The 15798-nt window shown below is 41.6% G+C and overlaps 1 protein-coding gene across 3 annotated transcripts in view; it reads right to left on the bottom strand.

Moving 5' to 3' along the window:
- Positions 1 to 15798, bottom strand: part of ANKRD55 (ankyrin repeat domain 55) — a 171484-nt gene that overhangs the window by 40570 nt on the left and 115116 nt on the right. For 2 of the 3 annotated variants that reach the window (XM_073622880.1, XM_073622898.1), the window contains exons 6-8: positions 12156 to 12284; positions 10437 to 10621; positions 5469 to 5636 (exon numbers count right to left, since the gene is read on the bottom strand). In XM_073622880.1, the coding sequence (XP_073478981.1) occupies positions 5469 to 5636; positions 10437 to 10621; positions 12156 to 12284 (482 nt within the window). The remainder of the gene's footprint in view (positions 1 to 5468; positions 5637 to 10436; positions 10622 to 12155; positions 12285 to 15798) is intronic. The other variant, XM_073622890.1, reaches the window with a different exon arrangement.

A 15798-nucleotide genomic window follows, 5' to 3' on the forward strand; every position in this document is an offset into this window, starting at 1 on the left:
TGGTATAGTATCTGAACGGATCAATATCTGGTCCGATCAGATCTATACTAGCGTCCCCAGCAGTTTAGGGTTCCCAAAAACGCAGTGTTAGCGGGATCAGCCCAGATACCTGCTAGCACCTGCGTTTTGCCCCTCCGCCCGGCCCAGCCCAGCCCACCCAAGTGAGTATCGATCGATCACTGTCACTTACAAGGCACTAAACGCATAACTGCAGCGTTCGCAGAGTCAGGCCTGATCCCTGTGATCGCTAACAGTTTTTTTGGAAGCTTTTTATTGAACTGGCAAGCACCAGCGGCCTAGTACACACCGGTCGTAGTCAAACCAGCACTGCAGTAACACTTGGTGACGTGACGAGTCCCATAAGTTCAGTTCAAGCTGGTGAGGTGGCAAGCACAAGTAGTGTCCCGCTGCCACCAAGAAGAAGACAAACACAGGCCCGTCATGCCCATAATGCCCTTCCTGCTGCATTCGCCAATCCTAATTGGGAACCCACCACTTCTGCAGCGCCCGTACTTCCCCCATTCACATCCCCAACCAAATGCAATCGGCTGCATGAGAGGCATTTTTATGTCCTCCCGAGTACCCCTACCCAACGAACCCCCCCAAAAAAGATGTTGTGTCTGCAGCAAGCGCGGATATAGGCGTGACACCCGCTATTATTGTCCCTCCTGTCCTGACAATCCTGGTCTTTGCATTGGTGAATGTTTTGAACGCTACCATGCACTAGTTGAGTATTAGCGTAGGGTACAGCATTGCACAGACTAGGCACACTTTCACAGGGTCTCCCAAGATGCCATCGCATTTTGAGAGACCCGAACCTGGAACCGGTTACAGTTATAAAAGTTAGTTACAAAAAAAGTGTAAAAAAAAAAATATATATAAAATAAAAAAAAATTGTTGTCGTTTTATTGTTCTCTCTCTCTCTCTATTCTCTCTCTCTATTGTTCTGCTCTTTTTTACTGTATTCTATTCTGCAATTTTTTATTGTTATTATGTTTTATCATGTTTGTTTTTCAGGTATGCAATTTTTTATATTTTACCGTTTACTGTGCTTTATTGTTAACCATTTTTTTGTCTTCAGGTACGCCATTCACGACTTTGAGTGGTTATACCAGAATGATGCCTGCAGGTTTAGGTATCATCTTGGTATCATTCTTTTCAGCCAGCAGTCAGCTTTCATGTAAAAGCAATCCTAGTGGCTAATTAGCCTCTAGACTGCCTTTACAAGCCGTGGGAGGGAATGACCCCCCCCACCGTCTTCCGTGTTTTTCTCTGGCTCTCCTATCTCAACAGGGAACCTGAGAATGCAGCCGGTGATTCAGCCAGATGACCATAGAGCTGATCAGAGACCAGAGTGGCTCCAAACATCTCTATGGCCTAAGAAACCGGAAGCTACGAGCATTTTATGACTTAGATTTCGCCGGATGTAAATAGCACCATTGGGAAATTGGGAAAGCATTTTATCACACCGATCTTGGTGTGGTCAGATGCTTTGAGGGCAGAGGAGAGATCTAGGGTCTAATAGACCCCAATTTTTTCAAAAAAGAGTACCTGTCACTACCTATTGCTATCATAGGGGATATTTACATTCCCCGAGATAACAATAAAAATGATTAAAAAAAAAAAAAAAAAAATGAAAGGAACAGTTTAAAAATAAGATAAAAAAGCAAAAAAATAATAAAGAAAAAAAAAAAAAAAAAAAAAGCACCCCTGTCGCCCCCTGCTCTTGCGCTAAGGCGAACGCAAGCTGCGGTCTGTCGTCAAACGTAAACAGCAATTGCACCATGCATGTGAGGTATCACCGCGAAGGTCAGATCGAGGGCAGTAATTTTAGCAGTAGACCTCCTCTGCAAATCTAAAGTGGTAACCTGTAAAGGCTTTTAAAGGCTTTTAAAAATGTATTTATTTTGTTGCCACTGCACGTTTGTGCGCAATTGTAAAGCATGTCATGTTTGGTATCCATGTACTCGGCCTAAGATCATCTTTTTTATTTCATCAAACATTTGGGCAATATAGTGTGTTTTAGTGCATTAAAATTTAAAAAAGTGTGTTTTTTCCCCAAAAAATGCGTTTGAAAAATCGCTGCGCAAATACTGTGTGAAAAAAAAAATGAAACACCCACCATTTTAATCTGTAGGGCATTTGCTTTAAAAAAATATATAATGTTTGGGGGTTCAAAGTAATTTTCTTGCAAAAAAAAATAACTTTTTCATGTAAACAATAAGTGTCAGAAAGGGCTTTGTCTTCAAGTGGTTAGAAGAGTGGGTGATGTGTGACATAAGCTTCTAAATGTTGTGCATAAAATGCCAGGACAGTTCAAAACCCCCCCAAATGACCCCATTTTGGAAAGTAGACACCCCAAGCTATTTGCTGAGAGGCATGTCGAGTCCATGGAATATTTTATATTGCGACACATGTTGCGGGAAAGAGACAAATTTTTTTTTTTTTTTTGCACAAAGTTGTCACTAAATGATATATTGCTCAAACATGCCATGGGAATATGTGAAATTACACCCCAAAATACATTCTGCTGCTTCTCCTGAGTACGGGGATACCACATGTGTGAGACTTTTTGGGAGCCTAGCCGCGTACGGGACCCCGAAAACCAAGCACCGCCTTCAGGCTTTCTAAGGGCGTGAATTTTTGATTTCACTCTTCACTGCCTATCACAGTTTCGGAGGCCATGGAATGCCCAGGTGGCACAAAACCCCCCCAAATGACCCCATTTTGGAAAGTAGACATCCCAAGCTATTTGCTGAGAGGTATAGTGAGTATTTTGCAGACCTCACTTTTTGTCACAAAGTTTTGAAATTTGAAAAAAGAAAAAAAAAAATGTTTTTTCGTGTCTTTCTTCATTTTCAAAAACAAATGAGAGCTGCAAAATACTCACCATGCCTCTCAGCAAATAGCTTGGGGTGTCTACTTTCCAAAATGGGGTCATTTGGGGGGGTTTTGTGCCACCTGGGCATTCCATGGCCTCAGAAACGGTGATAGGCAGTGAAGAGTAAAATCAAAAATTCACGCCCTTAAAAACGCTGAAGGCGGTGATTGGTTTTCGGGGCCCCGTACGCGGCTAGGCTCCCAAAAAGTCCCACACATGTGGTATCCCCATACTCAGGAGAAGCAGCTAAATGTATTTTGGGGTGCAATTCCACATAGGCCCATGGCCTGTGTGAGCAATATATCATTTAGTGACAACTTTGTGCAAAAAAAAAAAAAAGTGTCACTTTCCCGCAACTTGTGTCAAAATATAAAATATTCCATGGACTCAATATGCCTCTCAGCAAATAGCTTGGGGTGTCTACTTTCCAAAATGGGGTCATTTGGGGGGGGGTTTGTGCCACCTGGGCATTCCATGGCCTCCGAAACTGTGATAGGCAGTGAAGAGTGAAATCAAAAATTTACACCCTTAGAAATCCTGAAGGCGGTGATTGGTTTTCGGGGTCCCGTACGTGGCTAGGCTCCCAAAAAGTCCCACACATGTGGTATCCCCGTACTCAGGAGAAGCAGCTGAATGTATTTTGGGGTGCAATTCCACATAGGCCCATGGCCTGTGTGAGCAATATATAATTTAGTGACAACTTTTTGTAAATATTTTTTTTTTTTTGTCATTATTCAATCACTTGGGACAAAAAAAATAAATATTCAATGGGTTCAACATGCCTATCAGCAATTTCCTTGGGGTGTCTACTTTTCAAAATGGGGTCATTTGGGGGGGGTTTGTACTACCCTGCCATTTTAGCACCTCAAGAAATGACATAGGCAGTCATAAACTAAAAGCTGTGTAAATTCCAGAAAATGTACCCTAGTTTGTAGACGCTATAACTTTTGCGCAAACCAATAAATATACGCTTATTGACATTTTTTTTACCAAAGACATGTGGCCGAATACATTTTGGCCTAAATGTATGACTAAAATTGAGTTTATTGGATTTTTTTTATAACAAAAAGTAGAAAATATCATTTTTTTTTCAAAATTTTCGGTCTTTTTCCGTTTATAGCGCAAAAAATAAAAACCGCAGAGGTGATCAAATACCATCAAAAGAAAGCTCTATTTGTGGGAAGAAAAGGACGCAAATTTCGTTTGGGTACAGCATTGCATGACCGCGCAATTAGCAGTTAAAGCGACGCAGTGCCAAATTGGAAAAAGACCTCTGGTCCTTAGGCAGCATAATGGTCCGGGGCTCAAGTGGTTAATAAAGTCTAGCAGTTAATGAAATACAGGCAACTTCTGACCTTGCAAAAAAAGCAAAAATGCAAAACATAAAGCAGGGCTTAGGGAAGCATCCCTACATTCAGATCACCCTTATGTAATAACAGTGATGGACATGCTGTCTTGAACATTCTGCAAAGTGGACCCGTTCAAACCACATATGTACTCAGCAGCTCAGCTCAACACAAACATTTAAACCATCCCATTTCAGGGATGCTTGACAGGAATCAGAACACGACAATAGTCTCAATGTGAACAAGCACAGCTAAACGTAATCCCATAGCTCCCAACTGTCCCTGATTTCATGGGACTGTCCCTGATTTGGAACAATGTCCCTCTGTCCCTCTTTCCTCCTCCTCATTTGTCCCTCATTTTGGTCTGATCTTTAAGTGCTGAACCATTTATCCAGTTTCCAGATTTATGCATTGGTAAATTTCAAGAGCCAGTATAAAGGAATGGTAGTGGTTAAAAAAAAGCACTTGTGGGTTTAACTCATAATTTTAATTTTTCTTTGTATAATTCTCCTTTAAGGAGGTGTGGCAGGGGTGTGTGTCTTATGCCTACATACTTTTGCTAATAGGTGTCCCTCGTTCCTATTGCAAAAGGTTGGGAGGTATGCCTAATCCATATAATGTAATACAAGTCTTAATCTGTATATGTACTGTAATTTCAAAGCATGTTTTCAGTATATTTAAATAAGCAACTTTCAAATAAGGAATATCTGGTTATCCTGCCATTAAGGTTCTTTTTTCACTTGCCAACTGTCTTCCAGTTGTGCTCCTGCTTTGTCAGCCTATCATGTGTGCCTTGGGTAGAGGCTACAAAAGACTAAGCTGGCACACCTTTCTCAGGCATGGTCCACCATTGCCACTATACAGAAGCTGGCCCGGAGGAATCATTTTGCAGTTAACACTGGAGTGAGTGCAAATGCAAAACAAATTAAAACAGGTGAAAATGGTGTTCTTTTAAGCCAACTGTTTTATAAAACCTGGTACTTTTGAAAACCAAATGTTATCCAGTTAGGGTTTAGATCCACTTTAACAAAGTATATTTATTTTTCTGAGTGTTGCAACCTGATGAAATGAATGGTGTCTGTTGTGTCTGAGGCTGCAGCATTACTTTATTTTATTGGCTCCCTCCCTTCTCACGATTGCATCAAAGTGGAAATTGGAAAAAAAGAAGTGCTCTAATTAAGCCTCATCAGGGTTTTTACACAGAATGAAAGATACCTTAATCAATTGCTTTTCACGCTTACCTGTTCTCCTGAGAAAGCAGCTTGATGCATGCAGTGTGCCCACAGTACATAGCATAGGTTAAAGGGGTGTTTTCATTGATGTCCCTGGGATTTATATCCACTCCCAACTTCAATAGAGTCTGTACACAGTCTGCTTTTCCTGCTGCTGCAGCCCAGTGTAGAGGAGTTCTGGAGCAGAGTTATGGATATGTCAACAAAAAAGTATTCATTGGTATAGGTCAATGAAATTGATCGTGTACAATGTATGCATACAATGTATGCATCTGTTGAGTTGTATATGGCTCTTGGCATTTCAATTCAAAGATTATTGGATTTTTCAGATATTTAACAAAAATAGTACATTAACATTTTGGTTCGATAATGTCATTATAAAACAGATATAAGACTTCTGTAAGTGAACAAAATACATTACCAGTATCTTTTTTTTATTTGCTCTAGACTAAATGAAACCAACACTGTATTATTCTTTAATAATAAAATAATCCTTGTTTATCCCAAAGGGGAACACTCTGTAAACAAGGGTAGGTTGCTAAACTATAAGAAAGGAGGAAAGGAAAGAAAGGGAGAGGAAGTTACCGTATGAGTTTTATAGCTTTGTCTTGAGTTCTGCTGGAAACACAAGTTTAGTAGTTCTTGGTGTCTTTCAAAAAAATTGAAGCTCTAGGATGTAATGTCCATGCAAGCCAAACTTTTGTAAATTTAGCTATGGAGCCATTTTTGTGTGCTAACATTAATTCAAAATGGGCTATGGAATTGAGTTTTAAAATGACTGGCTCTTGGCATTCCTATATGGGCCAAGTCTCCGGTCATCACATCTTACATGCTTGATAGCCCTTTCCATAGAATTTTCTTGGTAAATGTTTTACAAGGTAGGTCACCAGATTTTTTCTCAATTGGTCAGGCTTGGGATTTGCATGCAAAACATGCACACAAACTAGGGCAAATTTAGACAGGAGTCAACGAACCTATCAGCAGGTCTTTGGAATGTGTGAGAAAACCCACGTAAACACGGGGAGAACATGCAAACTTCATGCAGATAATGTCCTAGCTGAGATTCAGTGCTGCAAGGCTTAAAGTGATTATAAAGTAATTGTTTTTTTCCTATAAAAAAAAAAACAAACATGTTATACTCACCTGCTCTGTTGCAGTGGATTTGCACAGAGCAGCCCAGCTGCAGCCCAGCACCAGCGCTCCTGGCCCCTCCGTCCTGTTGAGTGCCCCCACAGCAAGCAGCTTGCTGTGGGGGCACCTGAGCCGAGCTGCAGCTCCGTGTGTCCATTTAGACATGGAGCTGCAGTTCGGCTCCGGCCCCTCTCTCCTGATTGGCTAACTGACTTTAATTGACAGCAGCGGGTGCCACTGCTGTGTCTCAGCCAATCAGGAGGGGGAGTCCCAGACGGCCGAGACACTCGTGACATCGCTGGACAGAGAGGGGGCTCAGGTAAGTATTAGGCGGGGGGGCAAAGGGGGGCTGCTGCACACTGAAGGCTCTTTATCTTAATGTATAGAATGCATTTAGATAAAAAACCTTCTGACTTTACAACCACTTTAAGTGCTAACTGCTAAGCCACTGTGCTGCCGTATGCAAGAAGGGAAATTAATGTTTGGGACACTGACTCTCTTGGAGTAGTCAAATCTTCTAGCAAATTCAAAGGCACATTGCAAGTGAATAAAAAAAAAAAAAGGAAAGCAATTTAAGAAATCAGAGCTTAGTAATGAGAGTGATCTCTGCTGACTTTCATCATTCAATCATGTGTACCTCTACCTGAAGGAGTAGGATTTTTCTAGCTCAGGGCCCAGGTAAATTTAGCCAGGCCTGTGCTATAGGCTAGGCCTGGATGTTTTGATTCTGGGACTGGGAATGTTTGGTGTGTTTGTTGTAGTGGGGGTGTGGCCACCTGTGCTCTGACTCAGAGATGCCTCCCCTGCTTTCAGAAGGATAGTTCTGAAAGAGAGGTTGGACTTGAGATCTGAGTGGCAGGCAGCTCATGTGAGGAGCCCTGACCAATTATCTTTCGGTATTGGCAGGGGACAGGCCTCCCATATAAGCTGGGGTCACATGCTTCCAGGGAGGAGTTATGGAGAGCAGGAACAGACAGAATGGAGTATTGAGTTGCTGTTCCGGGCGTCCCCACATGGGGATGCGCCGAGCGCGGAGGAGGGATGGAGGAACCGCTAAGACGGAGCCATAGATAAAGATCTTCATGTGATCACATTTTATCCATTGTAGTGTGCCACTTAGCACCTTCTAGCGTTTTAATAAAGCTTTTTTACGGATTCATGCCCTATGTGGAGGTTTTTTGTTCTTCCCTCCTTCCATGAATGGGACCTCGCTGAGCCTCAGTCTCTTTTCCTATACTGACATTCCATCTGAGAGAGATATCTTCATTGGCTGTGGATCTACATACCACCGAACAGCGACTGTCGTCCCGGATGAGACTCCCTGCCAAGACCTCTTCAACCAGACATCCCTGGGATCGTTGGATCCCTCAAGCCCGTATGACACTCCACCATACGGTGATTGTGTCCATCCCCTCTGGTAAGAGTACTTATTTCTATTGTTTGCTGTGTTGATTTGGAAGTTTGGAAGATCTGGGTGCAAAGTGTCTCCCCATAAACACAGAGCCTGTTCCAGTTCCTACCTCATGCGTAGGTGGGACATCGCATATGCCCACGAACCCCCAGTTCCTGTGGACTTACATATGATTTATTATACACTTATGGACTTTTTTCTTTATGTGTCTACTTGTTAAATCTTATCACACTTACTGCTCATTCGGCATAGGTTTTGTACTTCAGCACTCTGCCACATATACACGTTCTAGATGTATAAGCACATTTTTTAGCGCTGCATGTGTTTCATTTAATCTTTAAAGAAGTATCAAGCTGCTGTGACCAGGGAACACAGGACTTGTATGCTGGAGAAAATCAAGCGGAGGAAGTAACAGTAAAGAGGAGGATAGGATAGTAGATCAGCATTCTGTGACCGGGAACACAGAACTGTTCTTTTGGAGAAAGGTCAGTGTGAAGGAAACGGAATAAAAGAATCTATCAAGAGTAGTGCAGAATGCTGTGGCCGGGGAACACAGCGTTGACAGTAATGAACTGGCTGGGAACAGTAGTCTGCCTATTACCATGTGCCAGGTCATCCGGGGAGATATCGTGGTTAGCACATTGGTAATACCTTTCAAAGACTGTGTGGCTGTCTGACCCATTGAACCATTGGGGAGAGGCAGTGTATGTCTCTGGTTCTTTGACTCGCTAAGGCAATCCCATTCTGGTCTGCAAGGTGGAATTATTCAGAGTGATTCTGCTTTGTCCAAATGGAAGTAAAGAAGTAGTTCAGTAGCTTTACAGTACAGGCCTTGTATCAAAAGAGAAGAAGCAACAGTCTGCAGAGAAACTATTGCAGGGTATGCATCAATTTACAAGGTCAAGGCCATGAATAATGTTCCACAATGTGCTAATGCTATGGGCATCTCATGTCACCCTTTGTTCCACCCAAGTTGTATCCCGTAATAAATATGAAAAAAACGTGCAAATGACTGTTTATTGTCTTAATCAATCATGGGGAGCCTGGCAGCAGGGTGATTGGCGGATTGCTAAGTAACCAAATCAGCAGCCCTTACGGGGGTACCTGTTCACACATGTTCAAGCAAAAATGCTGTTTTTTATTTTCCTTCCATATACTGGGGTATTCTTTGTAAAGTGAAGCTTTACCTCATTTAATAAGCTCTGGAGCGCCTGCACCTGCAACGGCATCGGCAACGGCACTTGCAAAAGTGCACAGTCTAAAACTTCTACCGTGGTCGGTCAAATGATTAGGCATTGTTTATAAGACTTCTGTCGATGGGGTAGATCAGAGAATATACTAGTCCTCTACTTCTTATAACTACATTACCATCTACTATGCATACCTATACAGTGCTTCCTGAATGCCTTTTGCTACCTCTTATGACTTTAAAGGAGAACTGTCATGAGCATTCTAAAATTAAATATAGGTTTATACATGTATGCCTAAATATTTGTATTAGCCTTTTCATTAAAACAGTAGTAAGGGTGAAGAAAATCTTTTCTTTTTTCCTTGCTTTCCAGCTTCTTTGCCCCTTTCCTGATGAAGCCTGATTTGTGGGCATCACTAACCTTGAGCTCAGTTGCCCCTGCCCCTTGCTCAGTGAGCACATCTGGGGGAGAGGGTGTGTCAGCTAGAGGGCTCCAACCCTGTTCCCCTGTTCCATCCCCTCTGTGATTTCATTGGTAGCTAGGATGGTGGTGAACAATCCACAAAGCATCATTGGTGGAATGCTTACATCCTAGCAACCACCTGCATTCCAACCACCTGCATCCTAGCAACCAATAATGCTGTGTGACCCTGCTGCCAGCATCCTAACAATCAAGGATGCTGGGTGTCCCAGCTGCCAGCATCCTAGCAATCATTGCTGTGCCTCCTAGTGACCAATAGAAAGGTAGAGGGGTGGAACAGGGGAACTGTTTTCCTAGTGAGAGCAACAAGCGCTGTCTTAACTGACTGACTCAGTTGTTCTTGTCCCCTTGCTAGCTGCATATTCGGACATTGGTGGGGGGCACACAGATATCCATGCTATCTCGGCTTGGAGACCATATAGAAAGATGAAATTGGAAAGTGCTATATGCAATTTGTGAGCTGGGGGACATGAGCAACAAAAATAAAAGTTAGTGAGATTTCTTCTTTAAGTCAGTAGGGTGAGAAGGTGGGAGTCTTATTTCACTACAGATCTGGTTTAAGTCCCATATAATATTGTTAGCAAATCTACACTGCTGCTAACTTTCCACAGTTACTTCTGGAACTTTAAAAATACAAATCCCACTTAAAGATTTTATATACTTGGAATATATTTGTTTCAGATTTTAGTGAAAGGGAATGTGCAGATATTGAAGTGTAGATCAACATTTTCTTTGGTGCACAGCATTACATATATGATCAATTACCTGTCATCCACATCAAGGGCCTGTAAGTTACACTCTGGGACTCGGGCAAGTTCACAGATAATATCACTGTATCCTGCAGCTGCTGCTATGTGCATACATGTCTTCCCATTCTCATCATCATAGTTGATTGTGGACTGGCCCTGCTGATGATCGAGTATTATAGAGCACAGCACTCTGTTTCCACTCTGAAATCGAAGAGGTAAATGTAAATATATACCCATGAATGGTAAACTATCAATAATGAGAACTTTTTTGTTGTTTTGGATAGATTGGGAATGGTTAAAACCCCTGTATTATATTTTATGTGATGCTATGGGAAGATTCTTTCTGCTATGGGGAGATTCTTTCTGTATTTGTAACCACTGTAACCACTAGTGACCATGAGATGCGAGAAAACAGGGAGTGCACCGCATTAAAGTGGATGTAAACCCAAATTTTTTTTTTTTTTTTTTTTTTATGTCATAATGTAGAGTATAAGATTTCCTATCATTTGAGCCCAGTCTTGCCACAAAGAGTTAATCCAGCTCTGAGCAATCCTCTTTTATTGTTCAGTGAGATAAAACTTGACAAACAGAGAAAAACTTTGTCAAATCCTCCCCCCTTGCTGTGAGTGACAGGTGATTTACATATCTCGTGCACTAGCCTAAGACATGCATTATTTTTTAATTCCCTCCCCCACTCCTTTCTTCAGCAGCTCTGCAAGGATTGGCTGTTCCACACCTCAGCATGATTTGGCATGCTGAAGTCATGTGGTTACTTTCCTGTCTTTTCACTGGATGTTAGAGATCATAGCAGAAGTTCAGTGTAAGAAATACACAGGAGAAAATGCATATTGACAAGGGGAGTGTAGAGGTGGGTGGGGAGTCTACTGACATCACGACTCCACCCACCGAGCTCCAGACAACAGACCCCGCCCGCAGAATCTGCAGTTTTTCGGGTCTAATAACAGACAGAGGGGAGACATTTGACAGGTAAAGATACATGCAGGAGGCATGTATATCCTTATAGATAACACGTATGACAGTAGTTTAGAAAGGATGACATTGGGTTTACACCCACTTTAAAGGAAAATTATGACCTCCTATTAAAAAATATGTGCTTCAGCACTTAATTGTAAGTGCTTCTGTACTTTTTCCTCAATCCCCCTTCAAAGTGCCCCAAATACCTGCTGGTCATGCTTGTAAAGTCCACTTCAGGCAGCTTCCTGGGATGGGGGACAACACTGCTGCAGTACTACTAAATTCAAAGCAGTGTTGTCCCTCACATAGGCTGTGGCTGTGTGCTTTACATAGGGATGAGGAGATGTTGCTGTTGGTTGTGGCATTCAGTATTATCACTGCTGATTTATAAACATGTAGCTTGTCAATCAACAGCTGGTCCTGCTCACTGATTTCTAGATTGACAGAACTGCATGTGCTGCAGAAACCCTCCCAGTTTTCTTAGAATTCTGATTTTGAAACTTAGAATTCTGACTTTTTATTTGAGAATTTTGACTTTGAAACTCAGAATTCTGATTTTCAATCTCAGAATTCTGACTGTAAAACTCAGAATTCTAATGTTTAATCTCAAAATTCTGACTTTGAAACTCAGACTCTTCCATCCATAATATTATAACTGGAAAATGGATCTGTTTAGATTGATCAGAAGAGCATTTTGATATATTTTATACAGGGAAGAGCAGGAGGTGATATTACATAGTCACACCTTAGAAGCCAGTACCTGAACTGCCCAGTGAAGAGCAGTTTTAAAGTCTTTGTCCACCAGTGTTGGATCTGCCCCTTTCTGTATCAGGATCTGTACATGATGTGGTCGGTTATGAAATGCTGCCCAGTGAAGTGACGTCATTCCCTGTCATACAAGAATACAGAAAAATTACAGAATAATAGCCTAAAAATTTTCTAAACAAAATGCAGGTACACATGTAGTGATTTAAATGACTATTTCAGATAGCACTCAAGCATTCAGCACAACAAATTCAACATTTGAATTCACTAGGCGACAATGACATCTTTAAGGAGGTTTCATAAACTGAAGCTTCATCAACAAAACAGATCTTAAATATTTGCCACTTAGTGGCAGGTTTGAAGAAGTACATATAGGTGGTCTTTAGATCTGTGGAATGGGAATGTTAGGAGTAGGCATGACCCCAGCTGGAAAGATTTTGACAAGCATCTGTGCAATTTTGTCGACTATATATTCCTGGATAGGGGACTACACCACTTTGAAGAAAGGTCAGACTTAGAGGAGGCTGCCTTTGCTCTCTTTCTGAAAATGATAGTTGCCTATCTTTTGAGTTACGGTATTTATTTTCTAAGATGCTATCCCAGAATGAGCATGTAGAAAGTGAAGTCAGGAATCCTGATTTTGTTTGGCACTTGTATTTTTACCCTGATGAAGCCAATGTACTGAGGAAACATGTTGGGATAAGGATTATGAATTTTTAGCACTTTTTCATTACATCAACTCAAATAAGAAGAGTAATATAGATTGAGAAAGTGAGTGCTAAAGATAGAGGGATAGTAATCAAAGAAGGTAATCTGCTCTCTTCCTTGTAGACTAGGACACAAGATGAATAAAAAATAGTTGCCACATAATATTCTACATTAATGTACTTTCATATACATATAGGGTTTTAAAAAAGTTAATAAAGGATATGTTTTATAGGTCAAGGTTTGACGTGTGAGCTGCCCATCCTAAATTATATAAAATTCCATATTTTCCTAGTGACTACCTAGGAAGCAGAGCCCGTTTTATAAAAAAAAAAACATTGAAAGGACAATAAATTCCCTTTAAGTCTAGGTTCACACCTATGTGCTTTTTTGTGCATTTTCCATCTTTCAGAAACGCACTACAGTTCATTAACATGGTTTCCTATGGTACATGTTCACATCTATGCGTTTTTCATCAGGTGCATTTTTGGAAAGGGTCAGGGACCTTTTTTCCCCGCAGCAGATTGCGTTTCGCGTGTAATAGACTTCAAGTCGCACCAGAAACTCAAGTGTTGCGTTTTTTTAATGCATTTTGTGGGGGGTTCCCCCCCCCTTTAAAAACACTGTATCAACTGTTTTTATTTTTTGATAAAGAAATTGTAAAAAGCTCTTGCACTAGCTTTATTCACTTTTACACTTTTTTGGTGAACGTGGGGGGGGCTGGGATCCCTGTTAAAAGTGGCTTCCAGATTCTGATAAGTCTCTCGCCTGCCTGGGGAGTTCCGCCTGCAAAAAAAAAAAAGTCAGCAGCTACAAATACTGCAGCTGCTGACTTTTAAAATAAGGAAATGTACCTGTCCAGGGCGCCCGCGATGTCCTCACCAGAAGCTGTCCCGTCCCTCGGAACTCCGCTTTAAGAACATGGTGGCTGAGTTCCCGGCCTGTTTCTTAGCAACCAGCTACAGTGGTAAAAATAATTATTTGATCCTCTGCAGGTTTTGTAAGTTTGCCCACTTACAAAGAAATGAAGGGTCTATAATGTTTAACATAGGTGTATTTTAAATGATAGAGACAGAATATCAACCACAAATCCAGAAAAAACATGATATAAATGGTATAAATTGAGTTGCAGTTCAGTGACTAAAATAAGTGTTCCCAAAGCAAAACATTACTTAGTACTTGGTGGATAAACCTTTGTTTGCAAGCACAGGGGTAAGACGTTTCTTGTAGTTGGGTACCAGGTTTGCACACATCTCAGGAGGGAATTTGGTCCAATCTTTACAGATCTTCTCTAAATCCTTAAGGTTTCTTGGCTGTTGCTTGGCAAATCGAAGTTTCAGCTCCCTCCATAAATTTTCTATAGGATTAATATCTGGAGACTGGCTAGGCCACTTCATGACCTTAATGTGCTTCCTTTTTGAGCCACTCCTTTGTAGCCTTAGTGGTATGTTTTGGATCATTGTCATGCTGGAAGACCCATCCACGACTCATCTTCAGTGTTCTTGCTGAGGGAAGATGGTTCTCAACCAAGATTTTACAATACATGGCCCCGTCCATTGGCCCCTCAATGTGCTGAAGTCAGCCTGTACCTTTAGCAGAGAAACAACCCCAAAGCATAATGTTTCCACCTCCGTGCTTGACTGTAGGTATGGTGTTCTTAGGGTCATAGTCAGCATTTTTCTTCCTCCAAACACGACGAGTCGAGTTAATGCCAAAGAGCTAAATTTTGGTCTCATCTGACCACAGAACTTTCTACATGGTCAACTTTTGAACAGATATAACCAGGGCTGTGCTGCTAATGAGACCAGTTGAAGAGGCCACCTCAGGTGGCACTCATGGACACATGGCAGGGGTGGCACGGTCTATACTGTACACTCTGTGCATAGTGCATGTTCAGCCCTGCATACTTTGGCCTTCTTGTGTAGCACCATTAGTTGTTATTGTATAGGTGGCCATCTGCACCATAATAATGACATGGTGTGGCCCACCTGCCTGCGTCCTAGCAACCAATTACAGTATGCAGCTCAGAATCATCCTAGCAACCAATGACGCTGTACAGACTGACCACTAACATCACCAGAGGGAGAGGGGGGTTAAAGAGCAAATGGGAGCAAATAAGTTAATTGTTATGCCGGACATTGATCGGACATTCCGACAACAAAATCCGTGGATTTTTTCCGACGGATGTTGGCTCAAACTTGTCTTGCATACACATGGTCACACAAAGTTGTTGGAAAATCTGATCGTTCTGAACGCGGTGACGTAAAACACATACGTCGGGACTATAAACGGGGCAGTAGCCAATAGCTTTCGTCTCTTAATTTATTCTGAGCATGCGTGGCACTTTGTGTGTCGGATTTGTATACACACGATCAGAATTTCCGACAACGCATTTTGTTGTCGTAAAATTTTAGAGCAAGCTCTCACACATTGTGTGTCGGAAATTCCGATGGAAAATGTGTGATGGAGCCCACACACGGTCGGAATTTCCGACAACAAGGTCCTATCACACATTTTCCATCGGAAAATCCGACCGCGTGTACAGGGCATTAGAGTTTACATATATTTTAAAAATAATCCTAACTGTCTAACTCTAAACTGTTATTTTTATCCAAAGTTATGAAGAATCCATTGTTTGGTTTTTGTAAGCAGTTAAGGAAGAGCTGGGAATTATGGAGAGAAAATTTTACCAATGGGACACTAAGACACATTTACAAAGCCAGTGTATGACTTAACCTGTCAGCATCCAGAAAAACGCAGTCAGTTTTGGCTAAAGTTGGCCTTTATCTTTTGAATTTTATCACTGGTCCCTACTGGAATTAGAGCTTATCTATAAACACTGAAAAATGTGGTGTTCATGTGGTTTCCAAGTCAGGTGTTAGCTTTTGTTTTCTAAACTGACAGATTGGCTAGGCTGCATTATTCTTTTGCAA

This window comes from Aquarana catesbeiana, linkage group LG01, assembly GCF_042186555.1.
Source record: "Aquarana catesbeiana isolate 2022-GZ linkage group LG01, ASM4218655v1, whole genome shotgun sequence".
NCBI lineage: Eukaryota > Metazoa > Chordata > Amphibia > Anura > Ranidae > Aquarana > Aquarana catesbeiana.